The sequence below is a fragment of the Helicoverpa zea genome, chromosome 28, assembly GCF_022581195.2.
Source record: "Helicoverpa zea isolate HzStark_Cry1AcR chromosome 28, ilHelZeax1.1, whole genome shotgun sequence".
Classification (NCBI taxonomy): Eukaryota; Metazoa; Arthropoda; class Insecta; order Lepidoptera; family Noctuidae; genus Helicoverpa; species Helicoverpa zea.
In genome coordinates, this window is record NC_061479.1 from 2,885,889 (window position 1) to 2,911,277 (window position 25,389).

The 25,389-nt window shown below is 36.9% G+C and overlaps 1 protein-coding gene across 6 annotated transcripts in view; it reads left to right on the forward strand.

Moving 5' to 3' along the window:
* LOC124643855 (mitogen-activated protein kinase-binding protein 1) overlaps positions 1 to 23,948 on the forward strand; it is a 61,703-nt gene extending 37,755 nt beyond the window's left edge. For 3 of the 6 annotated variants that reach the window (XM_047182972.1, XM_047182970.1, XM_047182971.1), the window contains 15 exons: positions 212 to 328; positions 1,719 to 1,808; positions 2,584 to 2,708; positions 3,294 to 3,438; positions 3,811 to 3,958; positions 4,542 to 4,702; positions 5,324 to 5,450; positions 10,868 to 10,984; positions 14,353 to 14,483; positions 15,322 to 15,463; positions 16,521 to 16,640; positions 17,173 to 17,280; positions 18,182 to 18,298; positions 19,267 to 19,425; positions 20,016 to 23,948. In XM_047182972.1, the coding sequence (XP_047038928.1) occupies positions 212 to 328; positions 1,719 to 1,808; positions 2,584 to 2,708; positions 3,294 to 3,438; positions 3,811 to 3,958; positions 4,542 to 4,702; positions 5,324 to 5,450; positions 10,868 to 10,984; positions 14,353 to 14,483; positions 15,322 to 15,463; positions 16,521 to 16,640; positions 17,173 to 17,280; positions 18,182 to 18,298; positions 19,267 to 19,425; positions 20,016 to 20,164 (1,956 nt within the window). In that variant the 3' untranslated portion in view covers positions 20,165 to 23,948. The remainder of the gene's footprint in view (positions 1 to 211; positions 329 to 1,718; positions 1,809 to 2,583; positions 2,709 to 3,293; positions 3,439 to 3,810; positions 3,959 to 4,541; positions 4,703 to 5,323; positions 5,451 to 10,867; positions 10,985 to 14,352; positions 14,484 to 15,321; positions 15,464 to 16,520; positions 16,641 to 17,172; positions 17,281 to 18,181; positions 18,299 to 19,266; positions 19,426 to 20,015) is intronic. The other 3 variants (XM_047182974.1, XM_047182973.1, XM_047182975.1) reach the window with 3 other exon arrangements.
* Positions 23,949 to 25,389: the final 1,441 nt, after the last annotated feature.

Sequence of the window (25,389 nt, forward strand, 5' to 3'; positions counted from 1 at the left end):
TCTCTTTTTTTTTTCATTTTTATGAATGGTTTAATTATTTTTTTCTTTATTTTTACCCTCCTAACTAAATTTTACTAAAAACCCAGTTGAATTGGATTTTTTTACTAACGACTTTCAAAAATTAAAGGAGATATTTTTTTTTTGAAAAAAAAAGGGTAAAAATGATTTAAAAAAATAGGCCATTTTAATTGGTTATGGTGAATTATAATAGAGGCCGAAATCGCTGAATCTATCTCAACTGCCTCGCGTCGAAGCATTATTCAGGAATTTCGATGCGACCATGAGAAAAACATACGATATTCTCACAATATCTCCGAGGGTTGAAAAGGTTTTTTTTTTCTATTTTTTTTGCATTTTTTTCTGTTTTTTTTCATTTTGTATGGCTTTTGTGATGTTTTTTGACTGTATTTTAGATGTTCATCATCAAGTTTTGTTGTCGCAATGCATTTCAATTCATTGCAATTCATTTTTTTATATTCATCACATGTCATTAGCTGTGTGTGATGTTTCGCTAGTACTTATACATAGATATTGTCCACGCGATATTTGTTGGAGTTTTAAAAGTACATAGATGCAGTACATCATAGTCTTTGTTAGTATGAGAGCTATTTAAATAAAACGAAGCGGTAATTTTCTCGCTTTTTTTTTTTGTATTTTAAAATTAGTTTTTTTAAACACGCTAAAAGAGTACGAAGAGACCAGAGAGTGGGGGTATATAATAAGAATTTGGAAATGGCTGTCAAGGTACTTAGGTACTGCTGATTTGTGCTACAGTTCTTGAGTCTAGATTCCGTATTTCATTCTTTTGGAGTTGGCAGTGTCTAATCACCAATCCGCCTTCTCTGTAAGAGAAGATGCCGCAGTCCTTGTAGCAGAACAGATTAGTTGATTTCAGAGAAGGAATGAGCAACTGCTAATATTGCAGTACATTCATTTGTTTATGTTGTTATGTGCATGTTTATTTATAAAGAGACCCCCGCAACCTGCAGATTTGACTTTCGGCCGATATTTCGCCTAATGGTAGGTAATCATAAATACCAATAAAAAAGTTTTGTCGGTCATATACCTGGTCGTTATAATGTGCGTACTACCATTTGATTCATCTTCATACTGATTATTATTATTGATGATTTATGAGCCCGATCAAACTATCGGCCGACTAAAAGTTTGTAGTGTGCGGGTGTAGCGTTATATTCGCATGGCTTTTTGCATTGTGTTGTATGCTATATTTTGTGAGCTTCTTGTGTGTTTGCCGTAACTGTTATGTTATCTAAACTTATGATTTTTTAATGGTTCCGTCAAGAATATCAATTTCACTGATTAGCTGTTTTATCTGTTTGACTGTTTATGTTAACTTATTATTATTTTGAACTTGATAAAATAATGACTTTTTGACGGAATTATATTAAATTTACACGCATTTTACTACTTGCATGTATATAGAGGAAGAATAATTATGATAAATGTTTTATGAAAAGATTTTTCTAAACTTTTGATTAAATTGGATCCAAGAATAAAATTAATTATGTCTGTGTCTGACAGGGCGCGTCTGCGTCAAATGCAATTAAAGAATACTTTTTTATACATTACTGTTTGATACGAGTAAAACCGCGGATCTGAGTCTATATTAATTTTATGTCAACATAATTATTCTTCAAAAACCCGTATTTTAATGTTCTGCACCTATATTTATGTTGTTTTATGTTTGTCGACGTTAGGTTACGATTAATTTGTCGAAAAGTCGCGCGACTGAGACGCGGACGCGACATCACACCGACGATTCGTCGCTCGGCAGTTTTAAGTATGAGGTGCGATTTGATTTTTTTGTTTCTTATTTAATTTTTACTTTTCACTTTTGTGCTTACAATTTTTGTTTATTGAAGGATCCAGTTTCACCGATATCGTAAACGTTTTGGAACCGTGCAACTAATGTGACGTTTCATTGGTGCCTGCAAAGGCCTATGTGAAATAAAAAGATTTTGATTTTGAAACGGCCGTTTGTTACGAAATTGAATGTAAAAAATGTTAGTGTTGTTTTAAGATTTACGTTTATGTTATCGATGAATTTGGACCTTATTATTAACTTTTTTGGGTGGATTAAGGTAAGTGACTAGGGAAAGTTAGATATAAATAACATGTACTTTGGGTGGTTCTTTTAAAAGTAGCTAAGAGAAAAAAGTTTACAAGAAATCCCATGGTTTCTCTTTTTTCGTGAATCATAACCTAACATATAGGTAGAACTTTCATGTTTGCCAACCACTCTTACTCAAGGGGTATCGGGTTACCAGGGTAACTGGGTTAAGGAGGTCAGATCGCCAGTCGCTTCATGTGGTCACACTGGTACTCAGATGCTAGCAGTAAGACTGGAAACCAACCTAAGTTTAGGAAAAGGCTAGGCAGATGACTAATCGACCAATCCATTTTACTATCGATTGGCACTTGACTAGTTAACATCATCTCTTCTGTCTAGCCTTTTTGCCAGTTGTGATCGGCTTCCAGTCTTGACTGGATGCAGATGAGTGCCAGTAACATCATCACACAATATTACTCCCTTTAACACCCAGAATTTTCCACCACTTCCAGGACCAGGAGTCCACAGAACACGACGGTGATATAGAAGACATTTCCGATGGTGAGAGGACCTCGTCTTCGGAGCGCGGCAACAGGACTACCTACTATCCTGGCAATAATGATGATGAGACGCCTGGGTAAGTTGGAGTTTGGACCTTATGTCGTTGGAGGAAGGTTGAATTTTAGATAGCACTGTGTTTTTAGTCACATGAGTATTGATGACAGTAAAAGTTTTTCATATATTAATCTATCTATTGAAAATATAACTCTTTTGTGCAGTTTTGCATTCTTTTAAAATATACTTGCTGTTCCCGGCGATTTCACACGTTTCCGTATAAACAGTAGCCAGTGTTTTATCCTTATGTGTAAGCTTCCAGCTGTTTTCCCGCAGTCCCGGGGGAACTCCTTCTTCCCGCATTGAAATAAAATAAAACCTTAGTTACTCGAGAATAATGTGGCTTCCCAACAATGAAAAAAAAATTTCTAATCGGTACAGTAGCTTTGGAGCCTTTACTAAATAGGTATAAACCGTCTTACCACAAAAACTTTTAAACGTCAGTTTAAGACTTGTCTAAAAAAATTTCAAATTATGACGTTGACATATGGTTCATTTTGCAGCCAAAATTTTTTTAGACAAGTGTAAAACAGGGGTTAAAGTTTTTGTAGTAAGGCCAAAAATGTTTCTTCTTCATTATATTAATAGTTATTTTTACCTTCCACAGCGAATTCATGGTAAACGCAATGGACGCTGAAGAGCTTCGGGAATCGATGCGTCGCTCTAAGCGGTGGACGGGAGAGGCGCGGCTGGAACTGCCCCCCCCTCACGCCAAGCTCAGCGGCACTCCTCAGGACTCTGATGATGATGAGGTAATGTGTAGTATGCTGGTATACGCTGAAGAGCTTCGGGAATCAATGCGTCGCTCTAAGCGGTGGACGGAGATCGGTGATCCTGAAGTTTAGGCCTAGGTACGCCTTTTTACAGGTTTGGTTTAATTCCTTTGACAGATTTTTGGGATTCCAGATTTTTTCATAAAACAGGAGTTTGGAAGTTGGAATTTTACATCAAAAGACATGAAGAATGAAACTGTATTTGCACCTTTTATCTCTACATCAAAAGTGGATTAAGCCTGAGGACATAAGATACTTGGACTAATCCAAATTTACCCATTGGCCTGTTTGCATAAAATAACTTTTTTTTTATTGCTGAACTGTTTTATTTTATGTAACGTTTCTCCACAGGTTTCAACGCCATCAGGCGACAACACAGAACGCAATCCACTCTCCGGTTCGTGTGAGTCACTGGACACGGCGGGGCGGCGCGAGAAGTATATCAAGTCGGCCTTCGACAGCCTCAGTGGCGCTGAGATGGATGCCACACTCACTGGAGGTATGTGTCACTGTCCCCAGTAGGGCTTAGAAGGGCCAAACCCTGCCGGGGCTGAGGGATTGTTCGAAGGAGTTACCGCAGCCCTGGTACATAAAAGGCTTCAGAAGGAACATGGTGGGTTTTAGTCAGTAAGAGTCTGACACTCCCTCACGCTACTGACGTAACTGCCGTATGAGCCGACCGATCATAAGGTTAAGCTACGTTTGTTGCGGTATCTTGTCATGACGAGATGCATTGCATCTATGCACTTTAAAGTGGTGGGTCCGGCTGGCATTTGAACATCTTCGACAGTCATACGTGTAGTTGCCTGGGTAACTGTGTTGAGGAGGTGAGATAGACAGTCGCTTCCCGTGGTAAACTGATATATAGGTGCATATAAAATAGGATGCCAACCGCAACATAGTTGCAAAAAGATTAACCAGATGACTCATTTGTTCAGGACTTATTAATCGACTTTAAAGTTCTAAGTAAAAGCGATTAATTTAAATTCGTTATATATTTATTTGACTGCTATTTATTTTGAGCCATCCTCGCAAGAATTTCTTTGCCTTTTAATGACTTCTAAATAACCCCTCTTCCTCAGGGAACACATCGCTATCAGCGCAGCACTTATCCCGCGCCCCCGCGCCTCCCCCGCGTCCGTCTCCGGCGCCCCGCACCCCTCGCACCCCCGACCCCGAGGCCGCAAGACGGAGGGAGGAGCTCAACAGGAGGATATTGGAGACGAGGAGGCAGTTGGAGAGCGTGAGTTTATATTGATATAATATTGGTGAATCCGGGATTTCACTGGTTACCAGGGCAAGGAGACAGGGCAAACTTGCAGCTCACTCAATAAGACTGGTTACCAATAAAGTGTCAGTAAGTTATCAGATAGTTAAAACTGTCTGATAGACAAAAGCTGCTTATAATTTTCTCCAGATATTTTTGCTATACGAGACCTGTGAAATCAATAGTTACAGTTTTATCAGAGACTTTGTCAGTAAACTGGCCATTTATAATTATCAGTATAATAAAACACACAGCTACGTGTAACCGATTATATGCGGAAGGAACGATGAGCCGAGATGCCATAGTGAAGGTAGGTCAGACGCCTTCTTGTAAGTCGAGTAACGCTCGAGAACCTCATGTGGCGTTCCGGTCTGTCAAAGATCGGTCTTGATTAGTATTAAAAATAATGGGCGGGTTCCATAAAAAACGTACGAGAGCGGAGTAACGTTCCTCGTCCCCCGAACACCCGTATGTTGTTGCACTACTTTTTTAGATTTCGCTTGACTAGAAATGACTAGGGGTGAGGTCAAGGCTAGTCATTTTGTTCTCCATGGTGAAAACATTATATAAGCTAACTAATTTTATTTCTTCCACCAGGTGGCGTTCAGATCCAACTTAAAATCCAGTCAGTCCACCACAGATCTATCTTATATTCCTGAAAAGGATAGCTCAAGACGCAACCGCCCAGTTTCTATGGCGATCCCATCCAATTCTAGGCCTTATGGTGAGTTGCTTAACTTCTTGTACGTCAAGCTAGATGGTTTAGTTGGGGATATTGAGCATTTAATGTAATCTTATGTCGAAATTTCAATAAGATCTAGGAATTGGTCGTTGTAAAAAATACGGTCGAATTGAGAACCTCCTTTTTTGAAGTTGGTTAAAAAGTAGGGTCTTTGTCTATGGGCACCAAGAGTAATATTAAAGTGATAAAGTTATGAGTGATAGGAAAACTGGCTTCCGTAAGCTGTTTCTCCTGTGCCCCATGGCATTAACTCTGCGCTCACGGGTAAAAAAACCGTATAGGTTATTCTGATAAAGCTGTATTACTGCCAAGTTTCATCAAAATTCATGCGGTAGTTTTTGCGTGAAAGAAGAACATACGTACACCTACATTTATTATATCTTAGTATCAACAAGAACTACTAAATGCTCAATATCCTTCAAAATAAAGCTAAAGAAAATATTAAATACAACGATAAAATTTTAAACACCCAGATGTGCGATTTTAATAATGTGTGACATCATTCAGTATTATTTATAAACGCTTGAAATACTAATATACTTCAGACGGAACATATGAAAAAGAAAATTTCATAATTTATATAAAAAATAATAATTTTAAAAAATATTCATGAATGATCTCATTATAAGTCGGTGCCTACCGTACCAGAATCACATTAAAAGCGTTTATAAATAACATCATCATCGCTATATACTAACAAACACGAATTATTCCCTTAACGCTGACCAGGAATTGTACCATGTCCCGAAGAAAACTTGGACAGTCTTAATTCGAACTATTTTGACAGCTTAAACCCTTACCTTGATTATCGAAACAAGAACCCCTATGCTATACCTGCGAATTTAAACCACAAAATAATACCAGATTATTTGGACAATGTTGCACCGTACGTACCCCCTCATGCAAATGTAGGCACAACTCAAAATGATAGACGAAACATGCATTATATTCCTTTCGATACAAAACCTATGGTTTTCAAAGAGCAGCAGCCTCAAAAGCCTCTAGCTTTCGTAGTAGACATGAAAAAACCAGCCCCAACTAAAGTTTTCAATCGCCTATTTCCCGAAAAAGAACCTAAACCGAGAAATTTTACCTTAAACTTGACTAAGAATGATGAGAAACCGGTGGTACCTAAATCCACGAAGCCAGCTCGAAGTATATTTAAGAATTACAAGTCTTGTCCAGTTTCACCAGTTTCTGAAGAGTGCAAATGGGCTGATAAAGCGAATCAACAAAATAAAAAAACTGACACGAATTCTCTAGACCCCAAAAAACGGAATTCTTTAAGCTTTTTCGTAGGTTTTGAAGGCAAAAGTATGAGAGACAGTGGTAAAAGTATAGTTGATACTATAAAGTCGGATACGGAAAAAATGATCGCAGAAATAACTAAAAAATATGGTGATTTGGATGAGTATGATGTTGCTAGAGGTCAGGATGACCTTGATTTGAAACCTACTAAAGAAAAAGATGACGGTAATTTTTCGTCAGACTCCTTAGAAGACTGTAGCTTAAGTCAAGATGCTAGTTGCAAAAACAAATTGTTTTCCAAAAAGGTTTGTAAAAAGCACACTAAAAATATGCCAAGAAGAGCTGTTTCGAACTATGAAATTTATGGTGGAGAAAAGCCTGTGGTACCAGCAAAGCCTGCTTACATAGCCAATCAGAAGAGCTCAACATTACCTAGGAACATGCCTTCTAATCTAGACGATATCGATGAAGATTCGATGAAATACAACCCTAATATGTATCGATGCCAAAGTGTGTTGACTAAGAGGTGCGTCACTAGATCCAATGAATCCGTTTTAAGCGACAATTCTAACTGTTCTAGTATCTCCAATGAGATTTTCTTAAAGTATGGTAATGAGGTAGCTTTCCAACAAGCTAAGTTTGACGGCAGTCGATACAATTTGAATGATTCACAAAATTGTTCTTACGAAAATATACACGAAACTGATTATTTAGAAAACCATAGACATAGCAGCGCAAGTTTCTTCTTAAACCAAAAGAAATATATGAAAAACAGTTGCAGCCAGGAATCTGTGTTATCAGACGACTTTTTGGATAACGAAAACCAACTTTGCAGAACTAACTGTAACTCTCTAGAAAGTGTTCTATCTGATGATTCAGAATGCACTAAAAGTGCTCCTCTAGAAATGTTATTTGATGGTGCCAAGCCTAAAAAACAACAGAAAAATCAAAGCATGCCAAGAAACAGCAAAAGCTGTTACGAATTTGATAATACTTCAAAGAGTTATGGCTCAAGTCCTAACAACGCTTATTTCGGATACATGTATAATAATTACTTAGGAGATGCTTCTAGTCCTAATTACAGAGAAAGTAAACCAAATACTGTGACAGCGACTCCAAAACCAGCAGCGAAAGTGTATGGTTTCGACATTCCAGTTGACGGACACAAAACAGTAACTAGATCGAAGAGTTTGTACGATTCATCTTCAAAACAACCTCCTCCAGCTAAGAATATTGCGTATTATTTCGACGGAAATAATATACAGCAGTATAATAAAGAGAAGAAATTGAGTGATGAAATACCACGGTTGAACAAGACTGATTATATGGTGAATACTAGCAAATCTTTGCAGCCAAAGTTCGCTGATAAGTACAAGAGTGAGATGCAAGGTTGTGAACAAAATGCTATGGTCAAGTCCAAGAGTTGCAGTTTTGAAGTCGTGTTAGAACCAGCGTCCAAACCAAACCCTTTGAAAAACTTGATGGAAAAACGAAACTCGCATGTGCAAAAGAATTTGGAGAAATTCGAAGAGCAGATAAGAAAGAACACACAAACTAAGGTTACTAAGAATCAGTTGAATAAAGAGAAATCTAACGGCAAATATAATAATGCTACTAAAAGTCTTGAAAGAGGTTCTGGACAGAAGAATAATAATACTAAAATAACTATGGAATTCGTACCTCATAAGCCTCCGAAACCTATCAAAAGAACATCTTCAGTTAAAATGAATAATAGACTAAAAGCTGGCATAGAAAAATCTGGACTGACTTCATCAATATCGTCTCAGTATAAAGCGAAACTAGACGGTTTGCATAACAAAAACTATTTAGCCAATAAGAAGCCAGAAGATGCGAATTCAAATGTAGAACCTGATAATAGTGAGAAACATTTCGACGTTTTCGTCAAAGAAAAAGATGTGAATGAAAACAAGTCTGAAATACAAATGGATAGTTTAGAAGTTTACGCGATGCAACGAATGGAAAGATTAAAACAAGTCAGCATGGATTCTTTAGATGTTGACGCAAATGATTTTGCTAAAGATTCCTTAGATTATTACGCGGAACAGGATAATAAATTATACGCAAAAACTGCTAAAGATCAGTTGAATTTAAAACTAGCTAGAAACGATTTATCTAGACCTTCTCACAGCCGACAGAGCGAGACCAAAGAAAATATATCTCCAGAAATGAGCGATGAAATAAAGAAATACAAAAACATCGAAAGAAAAATAGAAATAATTAACAAATTAGTAGAAATGGAAGAAAAGAGAATCCTACAAGAGAAAATACTAAAAGAATGGAGAATGAGACCTTTAAAAGCGAATATAAATGACGGGAAAGGTGTTGTCAAATTGCTATCTAGAAAGTTCGAAAAACTTGCCACTAAGCAATCTTCAACAGTTCATAACTTCGCGTCATTAACTTTAGAAGAAGCTGACACGGATACAGACACAAATTCCGATGCTAAAGAAATAAAAAGAAACTTAAGTCTACCAGACATTCTAGATTCAGACCAGATAGGAGGTCTAGTCACTGTCGGACGAGACATAACCAACGAAGCCGGTAACACAGGACCTATAGAAGATGTAAAATTAAATAATACAATACAAGCAGAAATAGGGGTCCCACCGAAAAGTCTAAAGCAAAGAGTGTACAACGAAATGGTAATACCGAAAACGGACGTCCACTTAGACAGCGAAAATTACGAATCGTCCACAACCAGTTCAAGTTGCACGAATTCTCCGAAAAGACTATCTTTTTACGGCTTTAACAGGCCGAAAACGCCATTCAGGAAGATTATAAGAGGTCCTACGCCGCGACTGTGTATGGAAAACCGTCTGTTTCCGCATAAAATAAGACCGGTACTTTACGGCTCGCCTAGGGGTTCTTGTTTAGCGAAAAGGGTACCTGTTCAAAATCCGGTTTTGCCGTCGAAATTCTCGCCAACGCAAGGTTTGGGACTTCACTTGACAAATTATTTGATGTCGTTATAGTCCCTTTTATTTGCGTTTTAGATTTTCGAAGTAGATTTTTTGGTATAAATTGGTCCTTAATATTCTTAAAAATAGGTACGTACATATTATTCCATGACCATGGAAAAGTTTAGCCATACTTTTGTGTGAACATGCTCATTGATTTGTATGTGTAAGGCCGTATACAGAAAGAAAGCTGGAAGAAGCTGAAACTTGTAAGCGCTGACCGGCGCCGACAAAAGCTGGAAACTTATAAGCGCTTATCGGCGCGTGTTCATATATTTTCCTGCGCGGGTTACCAGCTCTGTCAACCGCCGATAAGCGCTTATAAGTTTCAGCTTCTTTCAGTTTTCTTTCTGTATACGGCCTAAGATCGGGAGCGCTCAGTAGTGGTCGAGTCGCCGAGTAATACAAAGACAATGTGCAAATACATTTACACACACTAGTGTGACACTCATTTCATGAGATAAAATATCTATTCAATTACTGCAAAAAATCAAAAGAATATTTAAAGACTAATATAAAATACCAAAAAATTACACCACAAAATTATGTGATATATTGTGAATTTCGCCCAAAATTAAATACTTCTTTTCAAAAAACGTCTATGCAAATAATATATATTTTATATTCAGCACGGCAGATTCACGACATGTCACTTCACATCGCTTTTTTATATATTTTTCAGGTTTTTTTTCAGCATGCATGATTTTAGGCATATGCAGAGTTTTTTATGCATGCATGAATTGATGTGTATTTTTTATGTTTGTGTTGTGCTTAATTATAGCAGTCTGAATGGTGAAAAATTATAAATAATTATTTATATATGAGCATATTGTCTAGTAGTCGATATTGTTGCCTATATAAACTATGAAATTGAAAATATATTAAAATAAGTATTGATATATTCTAAATTATCCATCTAGCTACATCCGGTTAGATTGGAAGCCGACCCCAACATAGTTTTGAAAAAGGCTCGGAGGATGATGATTTTCTAAATTAGTGAAAATTCAGAATACTTAACATAGTAATTTGTGTCAGAAGGCACAAATAAATGAGTAGATACTTGCATAACACTCACACAAATTTTCGTAAATATACAATATTTGATCTTAAGTCGGTCAAAACACCTTCAGCCTTCTATAATCGCATGTTACTGATAAGCGACCGTGTCACCAGCGAATCGCAACCAACTGTCGGCTTCGGACCGAGAGGAAGAGACCACGGGTATGAGACGAGCTATCTCTCTGTCAGACCTCGCCGCCAAACCTATGCCGGCGCCGAGGACACCGCAAGGTGCGTTTGGTGGTGGTTAGAAATGGTGGTTGTACGCTAGAAATGGGTTTAAACTGGTTTGGGCTGGTTTAATTGGGTTTGGGTTGGTTTAAACTGGTTTGGGCTGGTTTAATCGGGTTTGGGTTAGTTTAACCAAGTCGATTTAATTTTCATCTATAATGTGTATTAGTTTGACATGTTTTCTGTACAAATAATGTCAACCTAATATTTATTTAGATTTATTAAAATTCAGATACTGTGTGGCAGTTAGTACTAATCCTTACTGAATAAAAAATTTTAGGCTTTAAGATAATGTAATTTGCTAACACACCTGACATAGGTAAATCTGCCGTCACATCAGGCTATGAGCAAATTCGCACAAACTGTAACACATAATATGTCCTGCGCAGCTGGCTGATCAACTTTAAAAACTGCGGCCATAGCCGTAAAAATCTGGATAACATTATGTCTATTTATTTATTTATTTATTTAAAATACTTCTTGCACACATAGTACAATGGCGGACTTAACGCCTTAGGCGTTCTCTACCAGTCTACCTTTGGGTGGCGGAGAGAAAGCGTTGGTAGGTGCAAACAAATCTGAAAAACTAGTGTGAAACATATACCTACATATATTACAATACACAAATAAATTAATAATAATATATATGTATATATATAACTATATAAATATGTACACTACAAACAATACTAATAACATATTAAGAAAGTTAATTTGAAACTGACTATTTATGTTTCTGCCAATTTCCCAAGATAGTGGTCACGAACTTTGAGTTTGAAGGTGTGACGGGTATTTACCATCCTGATCTCCAGAGGTAACTCATTCCAGAGAAGAATAGATTTTACAAAGAAGGAAGAGTGTATGATATCAGAACGATGTGTAGGACATTGTAGAAGGCGATTGTTGAAAGAGCGTAAATTTTTGTCATGATGTGAGCCAAGATATTTGAAATGAGAAGTTAAATAAGAAGGTGAAGTAGGAGTGTGAAGAATAGAGAAAAGAGTAGTCAATGCCCTCACCTCACGACGCTGCCTAATAGGTAGCCATCTGAGCTGCGTTCGATACACTGACACATGATCGTACTTGCGAAGATTAAAAACGAATCGAATGCAATTATTGAGAAGCCGGTCAAGTTTGTTGAGCAGATCTGCATTCAGGTCATAGTAGCACACATCACCATAGTCGATTATGGGGAAGATTAAGGTTCGCATAAGCATCGCTTTCACACTGGGCGGAAGCAAATTTTTCAGACGGTAGAGGAACCGTAGTATGTTAGTGACTTTTTGGCTGACAGCTGCGACTTGTGGTTGCCAATTCAGTGTGGTGTCCATTTGTAAGCCAAGGTTCTTGACGTTGCCACTATAAGGTACTGTCATGCCATTGAATACTACTGGCGGCAAGCTGGAAGTATCCACCCTGATAATATTCCTCGAGCCGCCAATAATGATGGCTTGGCATTTCCCAGGGTTGACTGCCACTCCAAACCTGTCCGCCCAATTTTTCACAACCGCCAAGTCTGCGTTAACCTTATCGAGCGTGTCAACCAAATCATCAACTGTCGTATGTCGATATAACTGCAAGTCATCGGCATAGAGGTGATACGAACACTGAAGCTCAGGAGTAAGTAAATTTATGAATACTGCAAACAAAAGGGGTGAGAGTATGCCGCCTTGAGGAACGCCAGCATCCAAATTACACCAGGTTGACGAGACTTCATCTACCCGAACCGACTGCTGGCGCTCCCGAAGATAAGAAGAAAACCAGTCCAATGCATCGGAAGAGACCATGATATATGACAGGATAGATAAAAGGATATCGTGACTGACGGTATTAAACGCATTTGAGAAATCGACTAAAACCAACACTGTCAGCTTAGCGTCTTCCATGGCGTGTCGAATATCGCCAGTCACTTTGAGAAGGGCAGAGGAAGTGCTGTGGCCTGGCCTAAATCCAGATTGAAATGGGCTCATAAGGTGGTTTTCGTAGACAAAACGAGCGAATTGTTTATGGGCACAAGCCTCTAGCACTTTGGATAAGAATGGCAGGATCGAGATTGGACGGAAATGATTGGGGAGAGTTGGATTAGAAATTTTAGGAAGAGGACAGACGTACGCTTTCCTCCAAAGTGAAGGAAAAACCCCAGAGAATAGGGAAAAGTTGATAATGTGGGTGATAGCAGGAAGAATTGGGACTAGAATAGAAATAATCATTTGGCGACTGATATTGTCACAGCCCACCGCTTTCGATTTAATGGATAGGATAATTTTTTTGACCTCTTCCTCATCAACCGGTGAAAAATTAAAAGTTTTGATGTCAGGACGCGATAGACCAGCAATATAGTTAAGAGTTGCTTGCTTGATTACATTATCCAAATTGGAAGAAGTGCAGAAATGACTATTTAACGTGTCTAAACTAATCGAGTTAGGTAGGTCTAAATGTCGCGATTTGCCAATACCGAGTGTTCCGAGGAACTTCCAGATATCAGCAGAAGAAGAAGTAGAGATATTGTTTAGTATATGGCGGCGTTTGGCGTTACGTATCATAAGATTACACCGATTCCTTGCAGTTTTAAATTGAGCCCAATTTTCGTCCGTACGGCCCTTCTTAAACTTCCTGAACGCACGATCCCTCCTACGCATTGCGATCTTAATAAGCTCGGTCATCCACGGTGCTGGTGGACGTTTTACTCTAACTCTCTTAACGGGTGCATGGAGATCATACAAAGCGTTCACCCGGTTGTTAAAAATTTCAAGCTTATCATTAACTGAGTCAGCTTCTATCAATGGAGTCCAGTCAATTTCAGCAGCATCATTGAGAAGCTGAATTTATTATGATTTCTTCTTTTGTTTTAGGAGATAACTGCACTTATATCAATAATAAATTTTAGCATGCTTCTTTTATCTTAGTGTAGTAGACGTAAAATATTAGTTTAACGAAATTTAGATACTTTTTAACATATTAACCTGTTGTATATTGCTTTTGTATATAGCTCTATTGACGTCCTTACTAAGATAACATTTCTTTATTTTTTAACACTAATGTCTATTGAAAATTTTATATACTTAATGGGTTATGTTAAAAAATAATAACCATTAATAACATACTTTATTCAAAAGACCTATCTTTTTTTATAAAATAAATTCAGTTATTTCTGCATAACATGTGCTTGTTTCAAGCAATAAGAAAGACAACTAAATAATAACCATGGACTTTTATTGCTTGAAATTCATCACCTCCCAAAAATCAATACTTAATTATTTTCAATCAAAAATTAAAGGTAGGTACCTCCAAAATCCCTTTCTAAATTTGTTCCCTAATTTCCCCAACGACAGTATTTCCCCGTTATTTACTAAATTCTTCCATCACAGCTTCTTCAAAACCTTCGACTCCTCAAAACGGTAACAACAGCAAATCCCCGGGGAACTTCGTGCGACCGGCGCCGCGGTATAACAACAAGTCTAACATGACTCGGAGCTCCAGTGTCGGTGTTTTAAATCAGGTAATTTTACTGTTACAGCCTTTTTATCGTCCTACTGCTGGGCTGCGGCCTCCTCTCACACGGAGAAGGATTGAACATTAATCACCACGCTTGCTCAATGCGGGTTGGTAATTTCAGACTATATAGTCCAGGTTTCCTCAAGATGTTTTCCTTCACCTTTTTATCAGCCATTGGTGTCCAAGATGTACTTAGAAAGTACATACAAACTTAGAAAAGTAAAAAAAACCGAACCCACACCCTCATACTCGAGAGGTTGGTTCTTTACCCACTAGGCCACCACGACAAGAGATCAGGTTATACAGAAGAAAATATATTATTTACAATCAACTGAATCATGACCCGTATAGGCTAACCAATATTCCACGTCAGAGGCCGTCACGCGGATTTGAGAAAACTCTGACACTGGGGCTTGTCAGGTGATTAAACCTGGAGCTCACTCGATAAGAAGATAGGTGCAACTACAGAGTGGTTCGAATCTTGTTATCTACTTGTAATTTGTTTTGTTACCTACAAATAAAATTAGTTTTTGAAGCTCAAAAGCTTTGAAATGTTTCAGACTTAGTTCGTTTTTGAAAACCTGTGTAAGGCCTAGACTCCACCAAGGGGGAGCGGTGAAGTTTTTTAAACAACCAATAGAATTTCTCTGCTTAAGAAAACTACTGAGTGCGTGGAGACAAGGTGCTAAAATAACCAAATTCTATTGGTTGTTTAAAATCTACTCCACTCAGCTGCTGTGTGGAATCTGGGTCATTTTCTTTTTATCCATCCATCCATCTTACTACCTTATTACACACCATTGTCATCCCTTAATAACGAATGAAATACTCTTTCTCCCCAGAGCGACTCAGAATCCGATCCCCAACCGTCTCGCCAGCAGTCTTCAAGGCCTCAAGGCCTGATGAGGCCCACGATATCGTCGATGAACAAGGCCGCTGCCAACACTGCGAGAAGACGAGGACTGGCCAACGCTTATAGTGCGGGTAAGATTATGTTGATGTAGTTGTAGATGGTCGGCACATATATGGCGAATAGGAGTTTTTTATTGTCAAACTGTTGTGGATATTGTTTTCATACTTGCTAAATTGTATATGTAGAGAAAGAAAGAAAGTAAGTTTTATTGCCTATATTTGATTGTTTGTTCGTTTGTTACGCTTCCACGCAAAAGCGGTTGAAGTGAATTGGATTAACATTTGGAGTAGGGATTGATTATCCAAATAGATAAAGGGAGATACAGAAGCGTGTAAAACCGTAGGGAACAATCATACGGAATATATTATATCTACATTAAGAGGGTTAGTGTAGTGCTGTCTTAAGTAATTATTCCATACTGCCGAATTTGCAAGTATTCTATGCTATGCATGTCACACTTATATTAATTAATTTTAGACTCTATTTCAATGAAGACTATGTTGATAATAGTTTAACAATAAAAAATGCTCTTCGATACTCTGCGCCATATCTGTGCCAGCCCTATATAGTTAGATTATGTAGATAGTTCACAAGTTACTAAAGTCACAAAGACACAATGTAAAACATTACACAGAATGGATGCATAAACATGCATCATTATGCTGACTATCACGTCCAGGTTTCCTCACCCATTACAGCTAATCTCAATAATCTATCTATAGTTTTGCCAACTACTAGGGATAAGAATTTGACATGTCAAAATTCTTACTCTAGGAAGCATATCAGAACAAGGAGATAAAATATTGGGATAGACTATATTTAGAATTATTTCTAAAATTCCACTTTATACATAAACCAATGGTGGCTTGCTTCTTTTTTCTTTCTTTCTATTTACGTTGTTCCTGTATATCTGCGAAAATAATAAGTACGTTGAAACGTAGAATCTTGAAGCGTCTGGACTTGAAGGGCACCTTCAAATAAGTCGTCAAAGGCATTCTGAATTCACCTTAAATTTGGTTCCTACTAGCCTTTCAATCCCCACATATGTACTGGAAAGGCCTTAAACCAATTTCAAAAAAAGTTAACCCAGCACAGTACACGCAATATTAACACCACATAATCTAACAGTGAGCCTCGCAACCGGCGCTAACGAGGAGTCCAGCTCCGAAGCCGACGAGAGAAACAACGGCGAGGGTCCCGTGGCAAGACCTAGGGCTTCTTCCGTTGACCACAGCCAGAGGAGGATCGGTAAGTTTACGTCAAACTCAGGTTTTTATTTCATATGTTACGACCCTAACATATGTTGGTATATTTCATATACATACATATGTTGGTATATTTCATATACCAACTATGTTAGGGTCGGCTTCCAGTCTCAGAAAGCTGAGTATCAGTGTTTTACAAGGAACAACTGCCTATCTGACCTCCTCAACCCAGTTACACCAGCAACCCTTGATAAGAATGGTTGTCAAATTGGGTGTTGTCTACCTATCTTAAAATGACATCCGGGCCACCACTTTATCCACAATTTATCGACCCTCCCGAAACAAGAAGGAACTCGTCTTGACAAGATTGCTTCCATTGACCGACCGCGCCAAGCATTACTTGACTTTATCGATCGACCTATGCACGAGCTCCTTCTTAAAATTGATACCTCTTCTTGAAATTGATATGATGGTAGATACAGAGTAGAAATAAATAAAATAATTTTGGAAATAAAGTCCAGTAGTAAAAACTACCTATAAATGAATAGTATATTTATAATTGTCCCACATTGCAGGTCGTAGCGGCAGCGAGCGCGACCTGTCGGCGAAGGCGCGGGAGGTGACCGCGAGACTGACTTCCAACACGCGGCAGAGGCCCAAGGAGACGCCTGCTGATGCTAACTGTATGTATTTATTTAGTGAACTGGACCAACAAACTCAAGTGGTTTTTTCTACAAAAAAGTTAAACAGAGGTTCGTCTCGTACTTTCGAAAATTTTCCTATGGAGAATTTTCCTTAAACACATGATAAATGTCTGGTTAACTTTTTTTGTAATCAGAGCAAAACTGTTTTAGATTAGTTTTAAAATATTAAATAGGATTATAAATAAAAGTTCTTTTGGAACTCCCTGTGGGTTATTTTAAGTCAATATCTTATCATTAACTGTAACACACACACAGACAAGAATGTTGTTGACTTATGCGGCGCCTCCACCAAATGTAGGACCGGGAAACTATTCGCTTGCTAAAATGAAAAACTCGATTCAAGATCACGACGTTTTTTGTACGGTCTTGAGTGGTGAGGTGACATACTTCAATATAAAAATCCTAATCTATTATTTTTCACAGAACGAATTTAAAATGATTGTCCGGGCAGTATCAAATATAATGAACTAGCTTCTGCCAGCGGTTTCACCCGCATCCCGTGGGAACCTCTGCATGAACCCGGATAAAAAGTAGCCTATAGCCTTACTCGATAAATAGGCTATCTAACACTGAAAGAATTGTTCAAATCGGACCAGTAGTTCCTGAGATTAGCGCGTTCAAACAAACCAACTCTTCAGCTTTATAATATTAGTATAGATAAAACCTTACAATGAAAAAGTTTCTAACTAACTACACTACAGTACCGTATCAATACTGTCTGTGGTGGTAAAAAACTGATATGAGTAAAAAAAACTTCTTTTTCATATCCAGTTCAGGCTCCCAGTTTTAGATTAGTGCGGTAAAAACATGGTCCCCTCGGGATGTGCTTGAATCCTCATGAAACAGCAAAGAAATCTATATATGAATTATGTTTCCGCAGTATCGTCGTCGCAGCTATGTTCAGCTCTGACGGAACAGCTGACGAAGACGGCCTGCAAGGTGGTGCAGCTCTACGCCAGCTTGCAGCGGGAGCCCAACGCTGCCGCTGACATCAGTGGTAAGTAGCCTTTATAATATATAGATCACAACACACTGAGGGTCGTATCCAGACGTTAATAAAGGTTGGGCACTGATATGGCTGACAATTCACATTCATTAAACTCATGCCTGTAGCACACCTCCGCTGCGAAACCCAAAGGGCGAAACCGCCATAGTTTCGCTGTGAGTTGTGAGTTGTTGGGCGATGAAACAATAGCGAAATTCCCTGCTCTAACGTACAAAACTGACTATGACGTTGTCTCTTTCTAACATGATTTCGCTCATTTGCTTAGGCGCCGTTTACATCTCCGCCCGTTGTCCGCCATAGCGGAGATGTAGACGGCGCCTAAGCAAATGATATATTGTTTCGCCGCCCAACAACTCACAACTCACAGCGAAACTATGGCGGTTTCGCCCTTTGGGTTTCGCAGCGGAGGTGTGCTACAGGCATCAGATATAAGATATACAGAAAGGAGTGCCTGAGGCAGTATCCTTATCCGGGTACTATGATTATATAGGGGGAATTATAAGATAATATATAATATTGTCCCACATTATAAGATAAGACAAATAAATAAGAGCGTACATAAGACAAATAAATAGGGGAGTACAGAAGGGAGTACCTAAAAAGAAATAAGTATGACGTCACAAGTAAGTAAGGGTTGTGGGCGCCCCACAAAGGTATATCCGACCCTTATCACATTTATACAGAATGCTACAAACACACCCATAACCGAAAGAGGGTAAGAGGAGTTATAATATAAAAAAAAAACATATTAATGTCCCGGGTAAGGAAAGATGTGAAGTAAGCCTTTGTAAAATCATAGCAAAGGGTCATAATAACTATGTGTACAGAATTCGCTTAGCTTAGATAATACAAATAGAGATAAAGACAGTTTGTATTTGATTAAATTAATGTAATCACTTAATCAGAATCAGTCAGAATACTCTAAAATATTTATTAAACTAAATATTAATTTCCCACAGGTCTAGAAGCAGCCATACTAGAAACTCAAAAAGTCCTCCGAAGCGCCGTCAACCGCACTCAGAACGGAGACCAAGCGTTAAGCAGTCTATCTTCCACTGACGGAGAGTACCTCAATGTGGACAGCACCAGGCATAAGCTGCAGCATCTTGTGTCTAAAGGTAAGGAGAAAGATGATGAAAAGAGTGTAAAAAACAGAGAAGTAGGGAAATCGTCTTGGGAGGGAAATAGAGTAAAAGGCAGAGAAAGAGAGTGAGGAGATTAAGAGAAATAGATTTGGCGGGAGGTAAAGAGATGTAAGGGTGAGAAACATAGGAAAGAGAGGGGAGGGAGTGAAAGAGATTGGCAAGTGTTAAGCAGACTATCATCCAGAGAGATAAAGAGAAACCTAAGAGTAGAAAGTAGTTGAGGAGTAGTAGGGGGCCATAAAGCGGAAGACTAGAAGGAATAATCATTTGTTCTTTCTATTTTTATATTACCCTTGTGTTCACAGTATTCAGTAGTCAGTATTAAAGTAATTAATCCTACTAATATTATAAATGTGAAAGTTTGTGAGAATTTATGGAGGTGTTTGTTATTCTTCCACTTCCATCGGCTGGACCGATTATGTGGTATGTAGATAGTTGATACCCTGGATTAACACATAGGCTACTTTTTATCAACACACTTCGCGGGCAAAGCTGCGAGCGGAAGCTAGTATTTAATAAAATCGTTGCAAAATATACTTAGTATTTATTTTCTCTTATTTCAGAAGCAACAAACACAAGCAACCCAGCGATGTCTTTAATAGAGCAATACTCAGATATTCTTCTAAATATGATGCAGACTAAGATGGTCAACCAGTTCTCACAGCCGCAGAGCCTACCACCAAACACGAGGGAACCGGGCAACGAGAGCTAGTAGCGGTAAAAACGGCAATAAAACTTTGGTAGAAAACGGATAAAACTTTGGTAGAAACCGGGAAAACTTTGGTAGAAACCGTGAGAGTTTGGTAGAAATCGTGTCAGAGCTTAAAAAGTGTTTTGTGACTAGAAATGTGTGATTTTTGGAAAATGTGTAGTGACTGTGTCCCGGGTTTATTGTATGAACTTTAAAAAATAAGCGTTATAATCTTTGGTATTATTGTTGTAACCAAAATCGACCTTTTTAACTAAGGTTTTAACCAAAATGTAATAGTAATAATAATTAACTATTATTAAATGTGAAAACGATTTGTGAAAACTACATCTGTCCATGGTAGAAAATCGACTAAATAATCGAGTCGAAATAAAAAATATCGATGTGAAAAGTCGATTAGTTCTATCGATATACGTCGCTTATCGTTAAAGAAAGTGATATTTAAGTAACTTTAGTAAATAATAAGACCTTTTTAAGTGTAATTGGAAGTCGAAAAAGTCCTTTGAAAGACTAATTAATTTGAAATATTAGACACTTGATATGTATTCGTTTTTCATCTGATTTTTTCTTATATATTTTTCAGATTTTCTTAGTACTTTGACTTATTTTATATCTATGTAATCTATGTATAAATTTAGGTATCATCATCTGCCTAGCCTATACTCAACTATTAAAATATCTTCTATTTAAATTAACTAGGCTTCTAAAGAGACATAACCCAGAATCGAGAATGACGTTATAAAAAATGTAAATAACGATTTTAAATGAAATAAAATACTAATCTAAGTCGAAATAGTTACATTTGTCAATTTTTAAAATGATAGTCGCTGTTTTGTAGCGACGCCGCCATCTTGAATATTTAAACTTAAAACAACGCCATCTGTGTTTTGAAATATGAACTACAGGCGTTTGGATGTAACGTGTACTTTGTTGGTGTAAAAATATTTGGGTAATCTTAAAATACTCTTATATTATAATAAAAAAAAAAAACATCTTTTGCAATTTTGTTATATAGTCAACTATTTCCTTCGGTTTCACTCGCGTATTGAAAGATCAGTTTTCAATACTGGACCCTAAAGTAACCTTCGAAGGTATGGAATACCACTTGCCATCATCGCCACAAACATTACAAACATTACAAACAAACTTCCGTTCCTCTTGTATTTGTAATCCCAACATCCCTTGGCAAAAGGAGTTCACGACCAAGTGAGATAAAAATTACTTACTAAAATCTGGCAATTAAAGTATGGAGTTGGTATCCGCACATGCGTTCCATGATATACAAAAAAAATACTAGAAGGATTTTGACAGAACTTTTTTTTATGAAAAAAGTTTATCGTCGAATCTACTTTTTTGATAGTCATTTGAAATGGAAATAATTTGAAGGAATTATAAGCATGTAGGCTTACAACCTACAGAGGTATTTTTTCCTATATTTCCTTATTGCCATTCTATTCAATTCTAAATGATCTTAGCGAGATTCCCCCAGTGTGCGGCACTGTGACGCACACAAATGTATCTTCTGGTGTATTCGCTCTAGCAAACAGTAACACATTGCGTGCGAACATTTCTAAAATGTCCGCGAAACTGCAACCGCCGTGCTCGAACACATGCTAGCTGTGGGCTTAAGCCGAGGCGTAATTTTTTGGTTGAAATCCGGCATAAAGAGCGAAATAATAAACGATTGAATTATAATTATTGCATTTAAATTATCATTCCAAATATTTTGAATTTATTAGTAACAAAATATTGTTTTTAATAATAACATTCTGATTATATGTATAAAAACTTTTGACATTTAAACTAATTGATTTTTCAAAATTTAATTACATGATATAATTATGTCTATCTTTACGTCTTTAAACATTTAAAAAATGTATATCGATTAATCCGTCAAGTAATAATTACCTACTAATTTGTTTGATATTTGTAAATTACATAATTATTATAGTGAATTTGAAAAAATGCGTTGAGAAGTTTTAACTTCTTTTAAATTATTTATCAAAATATTAGTTAATTTTTGATATTATTATAAATTGAAACTAAAAATATTTTTGACTGAAAATATAACCATTCCTCAATTATTTTAATCACCATAATAAAGCATTTATTTAAACTTTCACAGGTAAATACCGAATAAATTAAGAAGTTCAAAATTAAAATCCTAAATTGTATATCAAGATACATCAAAAAATGTATCAGAATTCGTCAAAAAGCTTGCTACGAATCTTAAATGGCGATGCTTATCACATTTCTACGAAATCTCGCATATTTGAGTAATGCGATGTCTCCCTCGTCATTTCATCCTCCGAGCCTTTTTCCCAACTATTTTGGGGTCGGCTTCCAGTCTAACCGGATTCAGCTGAGTACCAGTGCTTTACAAGGAGCGACTGCCTATCTGACCTCCTCAACCCAGTTACCCGGGCAACCCGATACCCCTTGGTTAGACTGGCGTCAGACTTACTGGCTTCTGACTACCCGTAACTCCCTCGTCATTTGTGGGACCTAAAAACAAAATGGCGCATTTAACACTACAAAACAAATTGTCATATCCATGTGAATATTTAATACACTTGAAATCACATTTCTTTAATAATTTACCTACTTAAACCATGTATAAAGTAAATACCTAAGTTTGTGTTTGTATGTAAAAAAAAGTCACAAAGTTAAAAAACCTGTTTTGTAATTTTTTTTCTATGTGTATCATTTCAATTATAGGGGAAAACTGTTGGGAATTTGTCAGCGACTAAACTATGCGTCCAAAGAAATGTATGTAATATCACAATTTAGATATACATATTCCCTTGTAAATTTTTGTGAAGCTACCTTCGTAAAAATGACACTCTCGGTTTTTCTCTCGGTGCAATTGATATACAAAAAATCCAAAATGCACACTCAACGTCTCAAAAACGTCCTCACCAAATGAGCGTAGCATTCAAAATTGTGCGCTCATTTCTTTGTCCTAGTCGACCACTTCGGTCGTAAAATTTTATTGCTTTAACTTCAGTGCGTTGTAATAACGACTTTAAACAATTCGCGTAAAGTTGAACTTGCAATAACATAAGCTTGTACCGTATAGAAAGAGACAGAGTTAGTGGTTGAGGTCACTTTCGAGCGTAACTTTTATTCGAGACTGTATCTGGGTTTTTGTATATATTGATATACAGTCAGTACTAATTGTCGTGCATCCAGCACATGCGTGTGAGTGACATTGTTACGAACGTTAGTACAAAGCTTCACAACTGTTTACAAGAGAATGTATTGAAACTGTGGTAATATTGTAAGGTATCACAGAAAAAATGTCTGGGTATGGTCAAAACTTAATTTGTCTTTGACATAATCTTGATATTGTTACATGTTTGAAAAAGTCGCTTATTTTAAACCTCTGGCTAATTTAATATTACTTTCTAAGCAGTCTTTTGGGTTACATGTAAATATTTCTGTCCCTGTCTTACTTTTATGTTTCACAGTTTTTAGACAGAGACAGCAATATATAAAATTAAGTAAGTTGTATTTTTTGTAAATATATGACTCAATTGTGTTTATAGAACACTTGTACCACAATTATGAAGAAATGTCTAGTTTAACATTTTATTTATATTAAAATTTATTGCCATCAGCGGAAAAGACTAATTTTAATACTATTATAAATAATTTCTAAGTTTATATTTGTTTTCGTGTCTTATAATTTTTAAAGTGGACTCTGTAATATTTGTTCTTTCTTTTGTATAGCGAAACAAAGCACACTAATTTTTAATTTAGGCGAAATAAAATTATATTGAATTTATTTTTTGTTTTTATTTTTGGTTTAAAAATTGGCCATTGATTCTTATTTTTTTATACTATTCGTTTTCCCGCGGTTTCACCTGCATCCCGTGGTAACTACTGCTCGTACCGGGATAAACTATAGCCTATGTTACTCGGGAACAGTGTAGCTTTCTCATGGAAGCTATGTAAAAAAATATATAGTTTAATTATTTTAGGGAAATTGTGACAGTAAAAGGAATTGAATGTAACTGAGAATATTAAAAATAACAAAATATATAACGAGGTAAACATTAATATTTTATTAATTTAATAGCTTTGTCAAATTAAGTTTCAAAAGGAATTGCTGTGAAGTAAAGTAAAAGAAAATAGTTTGAATAAAATGAATTGTAAATACGACATCTTATGAAGTAGTTTTCGTAAGTTTTAAATATAAATAGGCAGATCTTAACTTAAGAAAATTTTGAAATTTCAGAGTTATTAAGTACATACTTACATAGTTACAAGAATGTATCATCCGCTTTCGTGAGATAAAACATACAACGTATATTATATACCTTCTTAAACTTTATTTACCATCGTAAAAACTATAGGAAAAAATGTGTTTTTGAGTTTACCCACAGCCACAGTATAAAAACTTAAGGGAAAAAGGATTATTTACTTATTAGTAAAATCTTGGAGTATCGTTATTGTACACAAAAATACCAAAAAATGTGATACATCCCAGCGTTTGTAGTGAATATACATAAATCTTCAATAAGACCATGTCTCCTAATTAAGAAAATTTATCATAAGCGTTAACTATTTTCATGTAATTAATACAAATTATGATAATCTAGCTCTTATGTCTTGGCCATAGAGTCTAAATTGGCTCGCCAGGTTTGAGAAAATAAGATTCAACTTACTGCCAGAGGTATGGCGAAAATGAATAGCTTTGAGACGTTTTTGAAATATCAAAAATACAAACTTGTCGTCTCAGTAACTTCCTCCATCTTGAAAGTCGGCTAAGAATGCTAAAAATCATCATTAACATGTGTTTTATAAAAAGGATAACATTCTGAACATCTGACACGGATGTTAAGGTCAGTTCTCGCAAATAAAACCTTTTTGCAATAAGAATAGAGTTCAAAATTGACTTTTGTTTCAAGTCACAAGCGTGGACTAAAAACATGGAGAACAAAATGACTAGCGGAGACGTCATAACGCAAAATCTCCTTAGAAAGTAGCGCGACAACATGCGGGTGTGTGGGGGACGAGGAACATTACTAGATCCGCCTTCATTCTTACGAACCTGCGCCTGACCTAACTTCCGCTGAAAACCTGGGACTCCGTCTTGTTCCGGGTCGCAGCATTATGCTGAGCGAGGGTCATATTGCGCGCTTTAAGACGCATATTTTCCCCTACTATTATTATTTCTGTATAATGTGCCTAATTTTAAGTGTGTGTATGCGTCTATTGTTGCG